General features: G+C 41.6%; 1 protein-coding gene across 1 annotated transcript; it reads left to right on the forward strand.

Moving 5' to 3' along the window:
• Positions 1–354: 354 nt before the first annotated feature.
• LOC114570013 (7-alpha-hydroxycholest-4-en-3-one 12-alpha-hydroxylase) lies at positions 355–1956 on the forward strand. Its single transcript, XM_028600207.1, has one exon. It carries the CDS (start codon positions 369–371, stop codon positions 1890–1892), a length of 1524 nt encoding a protein of 507 aa, XP_028456008.1. The 5' UTR covers positions 355–368; the 3' UTR covers positions 1893–1956.
• The last annotated feature ends 18892 nt before the right edge of the window (positions 1957–20848 follow it).

Consider the following 20848-nt stretch of genomic DNA (forward strand, 5'->3'; position numbering starts at 1 on the left):
TTCTGCTACAGCTAAATTAGGTAAAAGTTATGTTATAATGTTGCCATGGTTTGCGGACATACTTTTTTTTTATAAAATACCTGTGATTTGATTACGTTTCATTTTGAAAACCTGCAGGTTGATGTTACACAGCAACATGTTTAAATTGTTAAATTTTTCTTTTACACATTTTCAGCGCTAATTTCTGCGTCACATGTTTTCTGATATAAAACTAAAATGGGTCCATTTGAAGGGTTAAACTCAAAACTTAGCAGTTTATGGAATGATGAAACTGATTTCCCAAGCAAAGGGAGGAGCACAAGTCTGTATATTAGGCATGATGTGAGCCCAAACTCTAAAACCCTGTGTGGCTGACAGAGAAACCAGCCATGGGACTGCTGCTGCCGATACTTCTTGGCTTTCTCGCCGCTCTGATTGGAGGGCTGTACCTTCTCGGGGTGTTTCGACAGCGGCGACCAGGAGAACCCCCTTTGGATAAGGGGCTCATTCCCTGGCTGGGTCATGTCTTGGAGTTTCGCAGGAACACATTTAAGTTCCTAGAGAGGATGAAGCAAAAACACGGTGATGTGTTCACAGTACAGCTGGGAGGGTATTACTTTACATTCCTTCAGGACCCTCTATCGTTTGGATCATTTGTTAAGGAGAGTCGAGAGAAAATGGACTTCCGGAAGTTTGCTGTGCAACTGGTGCAGAGAGTGTTTGGTTACACTGCTATAGAGAATGATTACACCATTCTCCATATGTACAGCAACAAGCATCTACAGGGGGATGGCCTGGAGCCAATGACACAGTCCATGATGAGTAATTTGCAGAAGCTGATGTTGCACAACATTGGCTCACTTGCAGACCAAAGAACCTGGACGGAGGATGGACTGTTCATGTACTGCTACAATATTGTTTTCAGGGCCGGCTACTTATCTCTATATGGCAGCGAGCCACACAAGTCAGAAGGAAGTGAGGAGAAAGACAGAGCTGAATCAGAAGCCTTATTTCACGAGTTTCGTAAATATGACCAGCTCTTCCCCAGGTTTGCTTATGGGGTCCTGCCACCAAGGGAAAGGCTGGAAGCACAGAGGCTCCTGGGACTCTTCTGGAAAGCTCTGTCAATTCAGAAGATAAAGACCAAGAAAAACATCAGTGGCTGGGTGTGGGACATCCAGCGAGGCAAAGAGGAGATGGGTGTAAAGGAATCAATGATAGACCGGTACATGTTTGTGCTTCTCTGGGCCTCTCTGGGCAACACGGGGCCTTCTTCATTCTGGCTGCTCCTCTTCCTCATGAAAAACTCAGAAGCAATGGCAGCAGTAAAGGAAGAGGTAAATAAGGTTTTGAAGGAATTTGGGCAAGAAGTCCGACAAGGTGGCCCTTTAATCAACCTGACCCGTGAAATGCTGATGAAAACGCCAATCCTGGACAGTGTTGTGGAAGAGATCCTCCGACTCACTACTGCACCCCTCCTCATCAGATCGGTGATTCAGGATATGACCCTCAAGATGGCTGATGGGCGCGAATACTTCATCCGCAAGGGTGACAGAATGTCAGTGTTTCCTTACAGTGCAATCCAAGTTGACCCAGAGATCCACCCTGACCCACATTCATTCAAATATGACCGCTTTCTCAACCCAGACAGGAGCAAGAAAACACATTTTTACAAACAAGGGAAGAAGGTGAAGTTTTACAACATGCCCTGGGGGGCCGGGGTCTCCATGTGCCCTGGGCGTTTCTTTGCCACCAATGAGCTGAAGCAGTTTGTTTTCCTCATGTTGGTTTATTTTGACTTTGAGCTGAAGAATCCTGATGAGAAGATACCTGAGATGGACGTCAGTCGATGGGGCTTTGGAACGATGCATCCTGACAGAGACGTTCGGTTCCGATACAGACTCAAATATTAAACCAGAGATCTTCAACTGGGGGTCCGGGACCCCTAGGGGGGTCCTCAGAGTCACTGCAGGGTGGGCCTCCAAATTATTGTTAATTTTTGAAAGTTTTCATCAAAAATCAAAAAGTCTTAACATGATCCAACATACTATTAGCAAATATAAAACTCCACTGATGATAGGCTTACTGGCCTATAGGTAAGGTAGCCACTTTAGCTATCCACAGATATAGTTAATCCTTAAGGATTAACATGTATGTTTAACATTAAAACATGCCAACAATTATTATTTTAATAGCTTAATATTCATATGCAAAAAAACGGTATTTATAAAAGGCTTTAGGCCGCCCTACAGGCCCAGTTCATGCAACTTCATTTTATACAATATATGTAGTAGGGGGTCCCTGCTCTGTCTCTCTTTTGGTTAAGGTGTCCCCGGCTTAAAAAAACGTTGAAGACTTAAACTAATCAACCGTTTTCTGACAAAGTGTTTTCTGATTTTGATCATCTCTGCACATTTGACAATTGTGTAGGAAACATTAGATTCCACAACGAAGTATTGTTTTTATCTCCATACCAATGATGTGATAAGCACATTATGAATGTGGCTTTAAAACTTGTGTTTTAAAGTGTCCATATTCTGCTCATTTTCAGGTTCATAATTGTATTTTTAAGGTTGTACCAGAATAGGTTTACATGGTTTAATTTTCAAAAAACACCATATTTTTGTTGTACTGCACATTGCTGCAGCTCCTCTTTTCACCCTGTGTTCAGGTCTCTGTTTTAGCTACAGAGTGAGATCTCTTTTCAGTAGCTCAGATGTAGATCATGTCAGCTAGCTCCATAGACAGTAAAAGAAAGGCTGTTTCTCCAACTTCAGTCAGTTCCAAGGCAGGATCAGCTGGGAGACTTCTTCTAAACCAGGGAGCACATGGAAGTAGTTCTTTTGGAGATTATGGTGAACTAGTGTGTGTTGTAGCAGTGTTTTGCTATTGAGAACGACGTAGCATGCTAGCGTTAGCTGTTTCGGCTAGTGACGTAGAAAGCCGTGCAGATGTTGACCAGCTCACCAGGAGACTGAAGGCAGGACACATTCAGAAACCAGATCTCACTCAGAACACCATGGATGGGTTTTTTTCAAAGTTTGTATGCGTGTGGAAGCACCAGAGACACAAAAGAACACCCCAAATCCCAGAAAAAGTGTTTCTTTTCATAATATGGGCACTTGATTATTTTTGTTTATAACTAAATTGTCAACCATGTTATAAATAAGAACTACAATCAATTCCCTCCAGTTGTACTATGCACAAATACACTACTATGTTTTATATTTTGAACACGTTATTATGAATATAGCTCACTAATCAGAGAGCAGTTCATTCTATACAACAATAATTCAGTAATCTTTGTATAAACAAATTATGTTGGTTTAATAGAATATGGTGACTATTATGGCTGCTTCTTTGCAAAGCTTTTTTTTTTCCCAGTATGATATAATTTCTAGCAGGTGTTGTACTTTAAAGTGTAATAATGCCACATTACATTGTCTAATAATTACTTCCAAGACAAAAATAAATGATGAAGAGCTTAAATATAACATTTTGAGTTTTGAAAACCTCATTAAATATAATCAAATTTCTGCTCTATTTAAAATGATCCATAACATCGCTGCACTGAATGATTGTGATATGAACGATGTAAACTGTGAGTGAATGAGTGATAGATTCCTGAAGTGGAGAATGTTTTTATGATGTGAGTGAAGTAATGCTTTCATGTATTATTGTGTATACATTTTATGAACTTTTGTTCATAAAATGAACAGGGACTGTGGGTGTAAATTAGCATTTTTTTGCTATAACCGGGCACATGACATCTCTTCTTTTTTAGACTAATGTTTTTTGTGCATTGTCCCTGATCACATAAAGAAATAAGTAAATAAATAGATGCTAACATTTTGAGTGTTGGGACTAGTTAAACAATACTTGTTACATAATGTAAATGTCTATATATGGGTGAGAAACTAAAAAGAAGTAGAAAAAGCTGAGATGCCATTGCTTTGTCATCATGATGTAAGTTAATAATTAGTTTAACAAAAGTGCTTCTCTGTTTGTGTGACCTTAAGAGGGCCAGCGTCAGATATGGGAGGTGTGTGCACCTGTTAGCTATACTGACGGCTTGTTAATTAACATGATTATGCTAAAATAAAAAACAGTATACTAAAAATAAGCTTCTCTAACTATGGGGAACATTATTTCTTCATTACGGGCATGGCAATAGATTACAGAAGAGACAGGTGAGGACTGTCAACAAAGTTAATGTACTAACAAAAGGGTCTGAAGACCAAAACAATTACAATTGAACAGAAATAGCCTCAGAAACTATTAAATTAAGAATAAATAATTAGAGACGGTCTGAAGACCGTTCCGGATTTGACCAGGGTTGCCGAATTTAACCTGAGCCTTGCGGTGAAGACTGCATTGAAAATAAAAAATAGTATACTAAAAATAAGCTTTAAATAACCTAATGTATCTGCTTTTATATGTTTAACTGTTTTAACTGCTCTTTATTTGCATATTTTATCTCTCAGTTTTTTAAATTCTTATACATATACATCTTATATATTTGCACTGTAAATTGTATTCTTGTCTTTTAATGTTTTTAAATAGTTTTTGATTGTTTTCTAACTGCTCTTTAATGTTGTATGTAAAGCACTTTAAATTGCCCTGTTGCTGAAATGTGCTCTATAAATAAAGATGCCTTGCTTTGCCTTGCCTAAAATACTTGTGAGTTTTTCGTATTTTTTCAACCTGTAACAAAGCCTTCATTTGACCAAAATAACAAAAGATTATATTTTACTGTGGTCTCTGAACTTTATTGTTTTAAAATAGAATTTCTCAATAACACATGACTGGCACTATGTTTTAGCTATCACAACATACCTAGTCGTTGCTGATATCTCACTATCATTCCACTGCTGACTATGCAGTTTTGCATAAGCGTTGATCTATTTTTAGACATACCATACATATAGCAGCATTTGGCCAATTGCTGTCGTAACTTACAGTAATTTTGTGATATGTTTTGAACGTACATTTAACAGTTTTACAATAGTATGTGAACATGTACAAAAATAACTGTAAATAGACAACACATTGGTGATTTAGTTTAAGTAAGAAAACAGTTCACGCATTTCAAAAAAGATGTCATTGAATGCATCTTGAAAAGTGGACAGTTTAGTCCACATTGACTTCTATTAGGCTGACTGTGAAGAGTTTGCTTAGATTTTGGGAGATGTTTACGTTAGAGATGGCCCGATACCACTTTTTTGTTTCCCGATACCGACTCCGATACCTGAACTTGCGTATCAGCCGATACCGAGTACCGATCCGATACCAGTGTGTCATATATTTCATTACGTTTTAACAGCTGTATACTACTATCTCTGTATAGAGGTGATATGATAAATAACAGCTGTATACTACTATCTCTGTATGGATGTGATATGATTTCTATCTTTGTTGTCGGTCTGGCTCAGGTTAAACTCTTTGTGAAACATGAACAAACACAAACAATGAATGCCCCAGAACTTTCTTTTATTCTCCAGTTTGACAGTCAGTTATAACGGAAAAAGAACATAAATAATCTACTTTATTGTAGATTTTCTTTAGGGCTTTATTACGTGGTATCGGATCGGTGCATTAACTCCAGTACTTCCCGATACCGATACCAGCGTTTTAGGCAGTATCGGAGCCGATACCGGTATCGGAACATCTCTAGTTTACGTCACAGGTCAGTAGCTCTGTACTGTGGTTTATTGGCATGCTAAAGGTCATGGCTTGACCTCTGTGATTGTAAAAGCAGTTACTAGCTTGGAGAACAAAGTGACATGAAGCAGGGTTCAGTTTACAATGTTCTAAAGAAGGGGTGTCAAACTCAATTTCCCAGAGGGCCACAATGGAAACTTAAGAATCACACCAAGGGCCGGACATGTTTAGTTTATTCACATGCTTTTATTTCATCCAAAAAGTCAAGGATCTTTTACTGGATTATTGCAGTATCTCATATATATTGACATGGTCAAACCATATACCCCAACCCGCCCACTCTGCTCTGCATCAGCCAAACTGCTTGCTGCCCCGTCACAGCGAGGGAGAACTAATCACTCAACGAAATCCAGACTGTTCTCTGTCCTGGCTCCCAAATGGTGGAACGAGCTCCCCACTGACATCAGGATGGCTGAAAGCCGACACATCTTCCGCCGAAGGCTAAAAACACATCTATTCCGACTACACCTTGGATAAACAAAAAAAATAAAAACTTGAAAAACTTGAACCTGCACTTTCATATGTCTCTTTGTAGCTTTACTTATGTAAAGCTAATGTTCTTGCACTTACTACTTGTTGTCTGGAGTTTGAACCTTCACAGTTGGAAGCACTTAATTGTAAGTCGCTTTGGATAAAAGCGTCAGCTAAATGACATGTCATGTAATGTAATAATGCAATGTAATATAGTCTTCTCACTTACAGTTTGGTCCACATGAAGCCCCCAAAAAGTATCTTAGCCATCAAAGAAAAAAAGGGACAAAGACTTTTGAAAAAAAGTAACAAAAACATTGGAAAATAATGCCAGAGAAGGCCCCCAAAAATACCCGAAAAGGCACCAAAAGCTTCTGCAAAAGTGACGAAGACTCGAGAGTAACATTTCCTAACAATCGCTCCATTCACTTCCATGACATAGATAAGAAAAGGGCATCAGGATAAAGGAGGATTGGTTCAAGGTAGGTTCACACAGATAAACCATTAGAAGGGCCACACATTCACAAAAACACAGTGTAAAGACTTCTTACCTTTACTATGTTTAGAAGCACAGAAGTCGCCATTTTTGATGTTTCTTCATCCAGCCTTGAACTACAGCGTCTTTGTACAATGAATCCTTAATGGGGAATCCTTAAATCATGCTGCGTCACGTCCGATAGCACTGCGTCACTTTAAGTTAGCATCGTTCTGATTGTTTAGCATGAAAGCTAACACTGAGGCCTTGGTGTGATTGTAGTCCTTCCAGCAGTTTTGTAGTCCAGCCTGAAAATCCACAACTGAACTGTTATGTATTTATCTTCTTTTTCGTATTTAAAAGGTCTTACAGTGCATCCCTGATGAAATGTTTGTTGTTAGTGCACGGCCATTTTGACATACCCAGAATGCAGTGGGTGAGTGTGTCGACCAATCAGAGGCCGTCTTCCTGACGTCACTTTGCTGCTACACATACTAAACGTGGAACAGCTTACTGGAGCGATTAATGCTGGAAAAAGGTTCAGATTCTCCCACAAAAAATCCTTCTGGTCAATAAGGTTAACTCCTGTGTTGTCTTCTGGGTCAAAATTAACACTTTTGGGGATTTTTCTTTAATTTTTGACACATTTTCTGACATTTCTGTCATTTTTTTTGTCACTTTTTTCAATATTTTTGTCACACATACAGTACAGGCCAAAAGTTTGGACACACCTTCTCATTCAATGTGTTTCTTTATTTTCATGACTATTTACATTGTAGATTCTCACTGAAGGCATCAAAACTATGAATGAACACATATGGAATCATGTACTTAACAAAAAAGTGTGAAATAACTGAAAACATGTCTTATATTTTAGATTCTTCAAAGTAGCCCCCCTTTGCTTTTTTATTAATAAGGGAAATAATTCCACTAATGAACCCTGACAAAGCACACCTATGAAGGTAAAACCATTTCAGGTGACTACCTCATGAAGCTCATTGAGAGAACACCAAGGGTTTGCAGAGTTATCAAAAAAAGCAAAGGGTGGCTACTTTGAAGAATCTAAAATATAAGACATGTTTTCAGTTATTTCACACTTTTTTGTTAAGTACATAATTCCATATGTGTTCATTCATAGTTTTGATGCCTTCAGTGAGAATCTACAATGTAAATAGTCATGAAAATAAAAAGGAAACACATTGAATGAGAAGGTGTGTCCAAACTTTTGGCCTATACTGTACACATATACACACACAGAGACACACACACACACACACACACACACTGTTAACCCCTGTGTTGTCTTCTGGGTCAAGATTTACACATTTTTGGACCTTTTTTATTTTTGACACACAGACACACATACACATATACACACACGGAGACACACACACACACACAGAGACACACACACACTCACAGAGACACACACACAGACACACACACACACACAGACACTGTTAACTCAAAATTAACACTTTTTTGGACCTTTCCTTTATTTTTGACACATTTTCTGACATTTTTGTCACTTTTTTTGACACGTTTTTCAATATTCTTGTCACACAGACACACACACACACACACACACACACACACACACACACAGAGACACACACAAACACACACACACACAGACACACTGCAATGGCAAAATTACATTTAAGCATGATTCCTTATATTCTTGTGTTTAATTTGTGCCTTGGTTTTTCCTACAATACTGAAAGAGATTTTATCTCATTCCCCACATGTAGATTCTGATTCTAACTAAGTGAGAATCACAAAGTCTGGAACATAATGTCTGAACAGATAGAGGATACAAGGTCAGGGGAGGAGGAGGGGAGATGGCTCTGAGATGTCTCTTGTGTGTTTCCTGATTGTCTTCTTGTGTATCAGATTGCCTGTAAGAATTGTAGCATCATAATAAGCCAAGTGCGTGTGTGCTGTCACTCTGAAGATGCATATAAGCCTAATGTTTCTATTCACACATTGGAAGAAACCCTTTCCACACAGGGCTGTGTTGTGTCTTTTGTGAAATTTATTTATGTTCTTCCTATATTTGCCAATATATTTTTAATGAAATACAAAAACCTAACTTGGTTTAGTCTTCCTACTGTCTCATTTGTTTCACTTTAACTACATTTTCAAAACTTTACTCCTGCTGCAAAAGAAACTGCCACAACAACACACACAGAGACACACATGCAGACACACACACACACACACACACACACACACACACACACACACACACACACACACACACACACACACACACACACACTGTAGGATTTTATTCTAAAATGTGACCAGTGACCGGTCTGGCCCTAAAAAAGGCCAGACTTAATCTGACTCCAGTTCTATGCTCACTACGCCCTGAAAAGTCTTTACTGGTTATCAGAGAAATAAAACTCAGGATTGGTTCAGTTAAAGTTAAAAACAAGCTTTAGTGAATGATATCACAGAATATAAGAACTTATAACAAGCTTTAGTGAATGATATTACAGAATACGAGAACCTATAACAAGCTTTAGTGAATGATATTACAGAATATAAGAGCTTATAACAAGCTTTAGTGAATGATATTACAGAATATAAGAGCTTATAACAAGCTTTAGTGAATGATATTACAGAATATAAGAGCTTATAACAAGCTTTAGTAAATGACATTACAGAATATAAGAGCTTATAACAAGCTTTAGTGAATGATATTACAGAATACGAGAACCTATAACAAGCTTTATTAAAGAATGATATTACAGAATACGAGAGCTTATAACAAGCTTTAGTGAATATTACAGAATATAAGAACTTATAACAAGCTTTAGTGAATGATATTACAGAATATAAGAGTTTATAACAAGCTTTAGTGAATGATATTACAGAATATAAGAGCTTATAACAAGCTTTAGTGAATGATATTACAGAATATAAGAGCTTATAACAAGCTTTAGTAAATGACATTACAGAATATAAGAGCTTATAACAAGCTTTAGTGAATGATATTACAGAATACGAGAACCTATAACAAGCTTTATTAAAGAATGATATTACAGAATACGAGAGCTTATAACAAGCTTTAGTGAATATTACAGAATATAAGAACTTATAACAAGCTTTAGTGAATGATATTACAGAATATAAGAGCTTATAACAAGCTTTAGTGAATGATATTACAGAATATAAGAGCTTATAACAAGCTTTATTAAAAAATGATATTACAGAATACGAGAGTTTATAACAAGCTTTAGTGAATGCTATTACAGAATATAAGAGCTTATAACAAGCTTTAGTGAATGCTATTACAGAATATAAGAGCTTATAACAAGCTTTAGTGAATGATATTACAGAATATAAGAGCTTATAACAAGCTTTAGTGAATGCTATTACAGAATATAAGAGCTTATAACAAGCTTTAGTGAATGCTATTACAGAATATAAGAGCTTATAACAAGCTTTAGTGAATGATATTACAGAATACGAGAACCTATAACAAGCTTTAGTGAATGATATTACAGAATATAAGAGCTTATAACAAGCTTTAGTGAATGATATTACAGAATATAAGAGCTTATAACAGGCTTTATTAAAAAATGATATTACAGAATACGAGAGTTTATAACAAGCTTTAGTGAATGCTATTACAGAATATAAGAGCTTATAACAAGCTTTAGTGAATGATATTACAGAATATAAGAGCTTATAACAAGCTTTAGTGAATGATATTACAGAATATAAGAGCTTATGCATGAGTCTAGCTCTCCATGGCCAAACAGACAGAGGTTCCCCCAGCATGAGATGCTGCTAAGTTAAAATACTGTCTATGTACACTGTAATAATAGCAATATTATTAATTACATTTCACATGGTTTGGTATTGAGTAAATATTAATTAAATGAGACCCTTATTCATTTAATATGAGTAGATTCAAATAGAAAACATTACAGAATTAATTATAACATAAACAAAAATATTGAGTTGATTTGAAAAATAGTACTAATAAAAATTACACCAATAATTTAACATTTACAAATTTACACAGCCGAACGGCATGCTGGGTAACAATATAGCTGCTAGCTAGCTAGGTTGACAGGAAGTGCTGTTCAATTAAAATTTGCCTGATTACATTAATTTGAATTAACTCAATATTCTCTCTATTTGGGATTAGATAAATATAATGCTTATGTTTTATTTAACTCCAATGGGTGGATTTTATTCCAAACATTTTAATTAATTAATTTAATTAAATATTTGCCTCAAAATCAAAAAACACAATTATATATATATATTACATATATATTTTACCTAATATATTAATTCAAATCTACATGACCACAGAATCATTTCTTACAGTGTATCCTTTTCTGTCATCAGTTTGGATCCAGTCCAGATCTCCTGGCTTCAGCCAGCTCCTAACATATGTAACACACTTTATTAAAATGCTGTTGTTGGGAACAGTGTGTTAAGGAGATCTGAGAGCCAAGGACATTTCCACACTTTGCGCTACATAATCCCGCACTTGCAAAACACTGCACCATTGTTATATATCATATCATATCATATCTCACACTCCCTTTATAATGTCTTATCACTTTAAAAACCAGATGGCCTCTCATAACCCAGAGAACAACAACAACAACAAGGTCAGCTTCATGAACTCTTAAAACCTCTTACCTTATTCTCAGAAAATATATTCTAACACAGACACAGAGACACACACACACACACACACACACACACACACACACACACACACACACACACACACACACACACACACACACACACACACACACAGACACACACACACACACACAGACAGACACAGAGACACACACACACACACACACACAGACAGACACAGAGACACACACACACACACACACAGACACACACACACACACACACACACACACATACACAGACACAGAGACACACACACAGACACACAGACAGAGACAGACACACACACAGAGACACACACACACACAGAGACACACACAGACACACAGACAGAGACAGACACACACACACAGACACACACACAGGCAGACAGAGATACACACATACAGAGACACACACACACATACACACACACACACACACAGACAGACACAGAGACACATACAGAGACACACACACACACACACACACACACACACAGACAGACACAGAGACACACACAGAGACACACACACACACAGACATATTGACACACACACACACACACACACACAGACACACACACACACACACACACACACACACACACAGACACACACACACGCACACACACACACACACACACACACACACACACACAGGCAGACAGAGATACACACACACAGAGACACAGAGACACACACACACAGACAGACACAGATTATATCACATATTTAATATGCTTGTTGTGTATATATATATATATATATATATATATATATATATATATATATATATATATATATATATATATCCATCCATCCATCCATCCATCTTCGTCCGCTTATCCGTGTCGGGTCGCTGGGGGAGCAGCTCCAGCAGGGGACCCCAAACTTCCCTTTCCCGAGCAACATTAACCAGCTCCGACTGGGGGATCCCGAGGCGTTCCCAGGCCAGGTTGGAGATATAATCCCTCCACCTAGTGCTGGGTCTTCCCCGAGGCCTCCTCCCAGCTGGACGTGCCTGGAACACCTCCCTAGGGAGGCGCCCAGGGGCATCCTTACCAGATGCCCGAACCACCTCAACTGGCTCCTTTCGGCGCAAAGGAGCAGCGGCTCTACTCCGAGCTCCTCACGGATGACTGAGCTTCTCACCCTATCTCTAAGGGAGACGCCAGCCACCCTCCTGAGGAAACCCATTTCGCCGCTTGTACCCTGGATCTCGTTCTTTCGGTCATGACCCAGCCTTCATGACCATAGGTGAGGGTAGGAACGAAAACTGACCCGGTAGATCGAGAGCTTTGCCTTCTGGCTCAGCTCTCTTTTCGTCCTGGCGGTGCGATAGATTGAATGCAATACCGCACCCGCTGCGCCGATTCTCCGACCAATCTCCCGCTCCATTGTCCCCTCACTTTCATGAACAAAACCCCAAGGTACTTGAACTCCTTCACTTGGGGTAAGGACTCATTCCCTACCTGGAGAAGGCATTCCATCGGTTTCCTGCTGAGAACCATGGCCTCCGATTTAGAGGTGCTGATCCTCATCCCAACCGCTTCACACTCGGTTGCGAACCGATCCAGTGAGTGCTGAAGGTCGCAGGCCGATGATGCCATCAGGACCACATCATCTGCAAAGAGCAGCGATGAGATCCCCAGCCCACCAAACTGCAACCCCTCCCCACCCCGACTACGCCTCGATATCCTGTCCATAAATATTACAAACAGGATTGGTGACAAAGCGCAGCCCTGGCGGAGGCCAACCCTCACCTGAAACGAGTCCGACTTACTACCGAGAACCCGGACACAGCTCTCACTTTGGTCATACAGAGATTGGATGGCCCTGAGTAGAGACCCCCTCACCCCATACTCCCGCAGCACCTCCCACAGTATCTCCCGGGGACCCGGTCATACGCCTTCTCCAAATCCACAAAACACATGTAGACCGGTTGGGCATACTCCCAGGCTCCCTCCAGGATCCTTGCGAGTGAAGAGCTGGTCCGTTGTTCCACGACCAGGACGGAATCCGCATTGTTCCTCCTCAACCCGAGGTTCGACTATCGGCCGAACCCTCCTTTCCAGCACCTTGGAGTAGACTTTACCAGGGAGGCTGAGAAGTGTGATACCCCTATAATTGGCACACACCCTCTGGTCCCCCTTTTTTAAAGAGGAACCACCACCCCAGTCTGCCACTCCTTTGGCACCGTCCCAGACTTCCACGCAATGTTGAAGAGGCGTGTCAACCAGGACAACCCCTCCACACCCAGAGCCTTGAGCATTTCTGGACGGATCTCATCAATCCCGGGGCTTTGCCACTGTGTAGTTGTTTGACTACATCAGTGACTTCCGCCTGGGAAATCGGCGACAATCCCCGTTATCCTCCAGCTCTGCCTCTAACATAGAGGGCGTATTAGTCGGATTCAGGAGTTCCTCAAAGTGCTCCCTCCACCGCCCTATTACCTCCTCAGTGGAGGTCAACAGTGTCCCATCCTTACTGTACACAGCTTGGATGGTTCCCCGCCCCCTCCTGAGGTGGCGAACAGTTTTCCAGAAACACTTTGGTGCCGACCGAAAGTCCTTCTCCATGTCTTCTCCAAACTTCTCCCACACCCGCTGCTTTGCCTCTTTCACGGCAGAGGCTGCAGCCCTTCGGGCCCCTCGGTACCCTGCAACTGCCTCCGGAGTCCTCCGAGATAACATATCCCGGAAGGACTCCTTCTTCAGTCGGACGGCTTCCCTGACCACTGGTGTCCACCACGGTGTTCGTGGGTTACCGCCCCTTGAGGCACCTAAGATCCTAAGACCACAGCTCCTCGCCGCAGCTTCAGCAATGGAAACTTTGAACATTGTCCACTCGGGTTCAATGCCCCCAGCCTCCACAGGGATGCACGAAAAAGCTCCGCCGGAGGTGTGAGTTGAAAGTCTGTCGGACAGGGGCCTCCTCCAGACGTTCCCAATTTACCCGCACTACACGTTTGGGCTTACCAGGTCTGTCCAGAGTCTTCCCCACCCCCTGACCCAACTCACCACCAGATGGTGATCGGTTGACAGCTCTGCCCCTCTCTTCACCCGAGTGTCCAAAACATACGGCCTCAGATCAGATGAAACGATTATGAAATCGATCATTGACCTTGCCCTAGGGTGCTCTGGTACCAGGTACACTTATGAGCATCCCTATGTTCCGAACATGGTGTTCGTTATAGACAATCCATGACTAGCACAGAAGTCCAACAACAAACAACCACTCTGGTTTAGATCAGGGAGGCCGTTCCTCCCAATCACGCCTCTCAGGTGTCTCCATCATTGCCCACGTGTGCGTTGAAGTCCCCCAGCAGAACAATGGAGTCCCCCCTGGAGCCCCATGCAGGACTCCAGTCAAGGTCTCCAAGAAGGCCGAATACTCCGAACTCCTGTTTGGTGCATATGCACAAACAACAGTCAGAGTTTTCCCCCACAACCCGCAGGCGTGGGAGGCGACCCTCTCGTCCACCGGGTAAACTCCAACACAGCGGCGCTCAGCCGGGGCTTGTGAGTATCCCCACACCCGCCCGGCGCCTCACACCCTGGGAACTCCGGAGAAGAAAAGAGTCCAACCCCTATCCAGGAGTATGGTTCCAGAACCGAGACTGTGCGTGAGGTAAGCCCCACCAGATCTAACCGGTGGCGCTCCACCTCCCGCACCAGTTCCGGCTCCTTCCCCCACAGAGGGTGACGTTCCACGTCCCCAGAGCCAGCGTCTGCCGCCCGGGTCTGGTCCGTCGAGGCCCCTGACCTTCACTGCCACCCATGTGGCATCGCACCCGACCCCAACGGTTCCTCCCACAGGTGGTGGGCCCATGGGCTGGAGAGATGGGAGCCACGTAGCTTGTTCGGGCTGTGCCCGGCCGGGCTCCGTGGCAAACCCGCCACCAGGCGCTCGCCGGCAGCCCGCCCGTCTGGGCCTGGCTCCAGGCGGGGCCCCGGGCTTCCTCCGGGCAGGGTCACTCCATCTCTACCTTGCTTCTTCATTGGGGTTTTTGAACCATTCTTTGTCTGGCCCCTCACCTGAGACCACTTTGCCTTGGGAGACCCTACCAGGAGCACAAAGCTCCAGACAACACAGCCCTCAGGTTCACAGAGACACACAAACCTCTCCACCACGATAAGGTGATGGTTCACGGAGAAGATATATATATATATATAGTGTATGTAGGAACCAAGTGTAACTGATTGTGGCAATTAAGCCTTTTCTGATTCTGACAACACCACTAGATGGAGTCAGAGAGCCATGTGCTCAGAGACAGCTGACAGACAGACAGACAGACAGTAACAGACAGACAGACAGCTGACAGACAGACAGAGACAGACAGTAACAGACAGAGAGACAGAGAGACCGTAACAGACAGTAAGAGACAGACAGACAGACAGATAGATAAAGAGAGACAGTAACAGAAAGACAGACCGACAGACAGACAGATAGACTGACAGATAGATAGATAGATAGATAGATAGACAGACAGACAGACAGACAGACAGACAGACAGACAGACCGACAGTAACAGACAGAATATCTGCACTAGATGGCGCCAGAGAGCCACATTAATATTACCTGTAACTTTGAATGTGAAGAATATGTTCATATAATCTTAGAATATTATTTGCAAAGTTTTACATTCATGAATCTTAAGGGACTTATTTGAGCAACCTGATAATAAGGAATTGCGTTGCTCAAATAAGTCCCTTAAGACTCTCCAGCTGATCCACAATGCTGCAGCGCGTGTTCTCACAAGAACTAAGAGAAGAGATCATATTTCTCCTGTATTAGCTTCTCTGTATTGGCTTCCTGTAAAATACAGGATTGATTTTAAAATCCTTCTCCTGACCTAAATCTAAATGGTCCAGCACCATCATATCTAGAAGAGCTCCTAATACCCTATTGTCCCACTAGAGCACTGCGCTCCCAGAATGCAGAGTTACTGGTGGTACCTAGAGTCTCTAAAAGTAGAATGGGAGCAAGAGCCTTCAGTTATCAGGCTCCTCTCCTATGGAACCAGCTCCCGATCTGGGTTTGGGGGGCAGAAACTGTAATCGCTTTCAAGAATGAACTTAAAACCCCCCTATTTGATAAAGCTTATAGTTAGGGAGTGAGGAGTTGCAGTGTCCACCTATCTGGCCCACCTGCTTCTCTTCATAATTGTTAGATTTTACTAGATATTACTATCACTATTTGTGTGTATCCCGTCCCAGAAATGCTTGTTACTAATCCTAGCTTCTGGGGAGTTTACTCCCCGGAGTCCTTATGTTTTTTCCCCCAGCGTATTTCCTTGGAGAACGTTGGCACCAAGATCCTGGTTCCAGTTATTGCCGTGGTCCTGCTGCACTCCCTGCTGTGCTCAGCAGTGCCCTGCAATGTCATGCTGCTTCCTGCTGAACCCTGCTGCTTCGAAGTCACTGTTCCATTATTAATTTGACTATTATCGCCACTGTTCATCACCCCCCCAACCGGCCCGTCAGACACCGCCTACCAAGAGCCTGGGTCTGTCCGAGGTTTCTTCCCAAGAGGGAGTTTTTCCTCGCCACTGTCGCACTGCTTGCTCTTGAGGGAATTACTGTAATTGTTGGAATTGTTGGGGCTTTGTAAATTATAGAGTGTGGTCTAGACCTACTCTATCTGTAAAGTGTCTAGAGATAACTCTTGTTATGATTTGATACTATAAATAAAATTTAATTGAATTTAATGTAAATTTCAATCAATCAATCAATCAATCAATCAAAATTTATTTATATAGCACTTTACAAAACCAGCAGGTATCCAAAGTGCTTAACATCAGAAACACATGTCATACAATAGAAAGAATGAACATAGAAAACAGTAAAATCAGAAAAGGTTACACAGAAACAAAAGTAAAAACTCACTTTATTATATTTTTTAAAAAAACACCCCCTGCAGTCCTCCAGAGTACCCCTAGGGGGACACCTACCCCCATTTAAGAAACACTGGTCTAACCCATACACCCTTTTTTTCTTTCAAAGTGTTATATGTGTGTATGTGTCATTTGTTTAATATGTATATTTTGAATTATTATCAGGTCCATATGTGTTTGTGTTATGTGGTGAATGTGAAAATGAACTACTGCTACCTCCTCTGTCAGCTCTAGACACTGAACAGAAATAAGCAGAGAAATCAGACCAATCACAACAGCTGGTCAGTCTGACATCATACTGCCTGAGCTCATTACTATTCATGAGCTCACCCAGTTGGGCTGGGTAAAGGATGCTGATAGCCAGGCTCTCATTGGCTAGCTGTTAGCCAATCAAAGTCAAGCAGCTTAGCTCGTTGAATATTAATGAGAACTGGCACAAATCTTCCTGCAGGCTTTCTATACCACGCTAGAATGGCTTGAAACAAGGTAACCAAGGCATTATTTCCACAAAAATATTACAGAGTCCATGGTAGACCTTCAGACATTACCACAAAATAAAGAAGTATGTGTGGTAAGGCACCTTTAAGCCATGTCTGGCTACATTGGGCTAATAAAGAATAAAGCAGTCGGACACGTAGGACGTGTTGTAATAACGTTTATTATTAGGAAGTTGTGTGGAAATCCACATCAAATCCAATTTGTTAAACTGCTTATATCTCTGTTTTACAACTGTGACCATGTCTTTATTTATCCCAAAGAGTGGAGAAAAGTTCTGTATGGACAGCACACTGTAGGTAGAGAAGCTCAATGAGTCTGACAGCCATCTCTGCCTTTGACCAAGGCTCTTGACACTCCGAGGGGATTTAAAGAGTGATACAACTTGTGATTTCACTACGCGTGTAACTTTTCGTCTTTGCAAAATACTCTCGGGAGCGTTAGACTGTTAAGAAATAAGATCTTAATCAGCCAATCTCCCGGAAAGAGTCTGGACGTCATTGAAATGATCAAGGATGCACCGAATCCAGGATTGGGCTTCAGATTTGGCGGAATATTGGGCTTTTTGAACGGGTTGGGTTTCTGCCGAACCTTAGAATTTTTTCCCACCAAACTGAACCTGGATCTGGTGAGCAGTAGGCTGTGAGGAATTGGACATGGATCTGGTGAGCAGTAGGCTGTGAGGAAGTGGACATGGATCTGGTGAGCAGTAGGCTGTGAGGAAGTGGACATGGATCTGGTGAGCAGTAGGCTGTGAGGAAGTGGACATGGAACTGGTGAGCAGAAAAAGTTGTTGTTTGGCAGAACTTTCAGTCAAAAGAAGGCCATTCAAGTCCAGCTACATGTTCAATCTGTTCAATGCAGATTGGTCTGGTGGTGGCAAGGACCCTAAACCAGAGATCTTCAACAGGGGGTCCAGGACGCCTAGGAGGTCCTCAGAGTAACTGCAGGGGGGCCGCCAAATTATTGTTAATTTGCTGAAAGATTTTTCAGAAATTAAAAATGGCTTAACATGAATCCAACATATTATTAGCAAATAAAAACATCTGCCTATTTGTGAAAAAGCCCCGCTGAATATTAGGCTTATTGGCCCATACTGTATGTAAGGTAGTCACTAAAATAGCCATCCACAAATACACTTCATCCTCAGGGTTCAATTTACGTTTAACATTAAAAGATGAATCATAAATCAGGCCCACAATTATTATTTTAATAGCTTAGAATTCTATGCACTAAAAAAGTATAAAGGCTTTAGGCCGTCCTACATGTTATTAAAGGCCCAGTTTAATAGGCAACTTCCTTTCATACAATATTTATTAGGGGGTCCCTGATGCGTCTCTCTCTCTCTCTCTCAGCTAAGAGGTCCTTGCCTTAAAAAACGTTGAAGACCCCTGCCCTAAACTATACACGCTGTTACAACATCTGGTCTGAAACATCCGAAAGAATACGAGTTGTTCATGAAGGAATCTCCAGACAGCAGCCAGAATGCAGCAACTTCAGGTACGGCAAAGGAAGGCCAGTCCCTGTTTACTTCATTCATGTGTTTACTGTGTTCATGGACTGAGGATGGGAGGACGAGTCAGCACAATCTCAACCAGTGGATTCAGGATTCAGCTGAACCCCCAAAAATCTGGATTGGGTGCATTCCTAGAAATGCTGGAATCTATAACTCTTCGTTGGGCTTTAAATCAAGCCATTTAAACACCAATTACATCCAGGCTTCACAAGTCTGAATACAAGTTGTTAAATACAATTAAAAGTAAAAAAAACTAAACAAAAATTCTTCTTAAAATTTTAAATATTGACATTAACATTTAAAAAATCTTCAGCATTCATCAGAAAATAAAACATCTGTACAATTATGACCTCACTGATCACAGCTATAATAATCCTTAGTTTTTTTAGTTTTTCTTTTTAAACATCAGTTGACAAGCCCAAAATAGTTTCTGTGATAACAGAATCATTGAAGTAGTCATGAAATAGAGAACTTAAAACAGCTAGAAGACAGATTCCAAAGGGCAGTCCTAAAAGCTGGAACTGTAGTTTTAAAAAATGTCTTAAAAGTACAATAAAAAGTAATCCCCCAGTGGGTTAGGCCTGGTGGGGGGCAACTTGTAAAACACACTGGGGGGAACCAAGAATCTGTCCTGATTGGTCGAGAAGAGACATCTTAAAGGTGCAGTAGGTAAGCTGGAACATAGGGTCAGTTTTGCTGAAACTGACCCTATGTTCCAGTAGAACTATATGAAGCAGGTCATTAAAATAAATCCAGCTCCTCTGGCCCCACCTACAGCCTGGAGTGAGATTTACAAAAATCCACAGCTCTCTGTTCAGATGCACCAATCAGGGCCAGGGGGAGTGTCTAACTGTTCAGATGCACCAATCAGGGCCAGGGGGGAGGAGTGTCTAACTGTTCAGATGCACCAATCAAGGCCAGGGGGGCATGTCTAACTGCGTGTCAATCACTGCTCATGCACATGCATTCATTCTCCCTTGTGGGGGGAGGGGCTTAGGAGACAGTTTTGGGCTTTAGCAGAAAAGGGGGTTGGGGCTGAGAAGTTGTCAATGTTCAATTTTTTTGTGCTACGTACTGGATCTTCACAATGCTACCTACGGCACCTTTAAAGCCAATTTAAGACGTCACACTGTGTCAATCGAATAAAGGTGCAATCAAAGTGAACCATGAAGTGAAAATAAAAATGAGTTGTTAAAAAGCTAATGGACCCTTTTTCACAGCAGACATGTTGACTTGTCATAGTAGGAAAAGCTGAGATTGATAACCTTAACGATGGCTCAGTTCCATCAAGTGTCCCAGTAAGATATTTCAGTGAGTCAGCATGAACAATACCAGGACCTCTCCTAAGTGGAATGCAGCCATCATTAATGGTTTTGAACACACCTGTGCTTTTCCTACTATGACATGTCAACATGTCTGCTGTGGAAAAGGTCTATCAAGAGTCAGAATCAGCTCCACACAACTCTCTCTGGATCTCTCCGTATGGCTACGTTCAGAAGATTGTGGCGTCCGGCGACTTTGGCACACAGAAAAGCTTTCTTCTGAAGAGTCCATCATGTTGTTATAATCCTCTGTGTCCTCCTTGGCTACTACTAACTGCGTGGAAGGGGGGGGCAGTGCATGATCACAGAAGG

Source organism: Perca flavescens, chromosome 15, assembly GCF_004354835.1.
Source record: "Perca flavescens isolate YP-PL-M2 chromosome 15, PFLA_1.0, whole genome shotgun sequence".
Taxonomy (NCBI): Eukaryota; Metazoa; Chordata; class Actinopteri; order Perciformes; family Percidae; genus Perca; species Perca flavescens.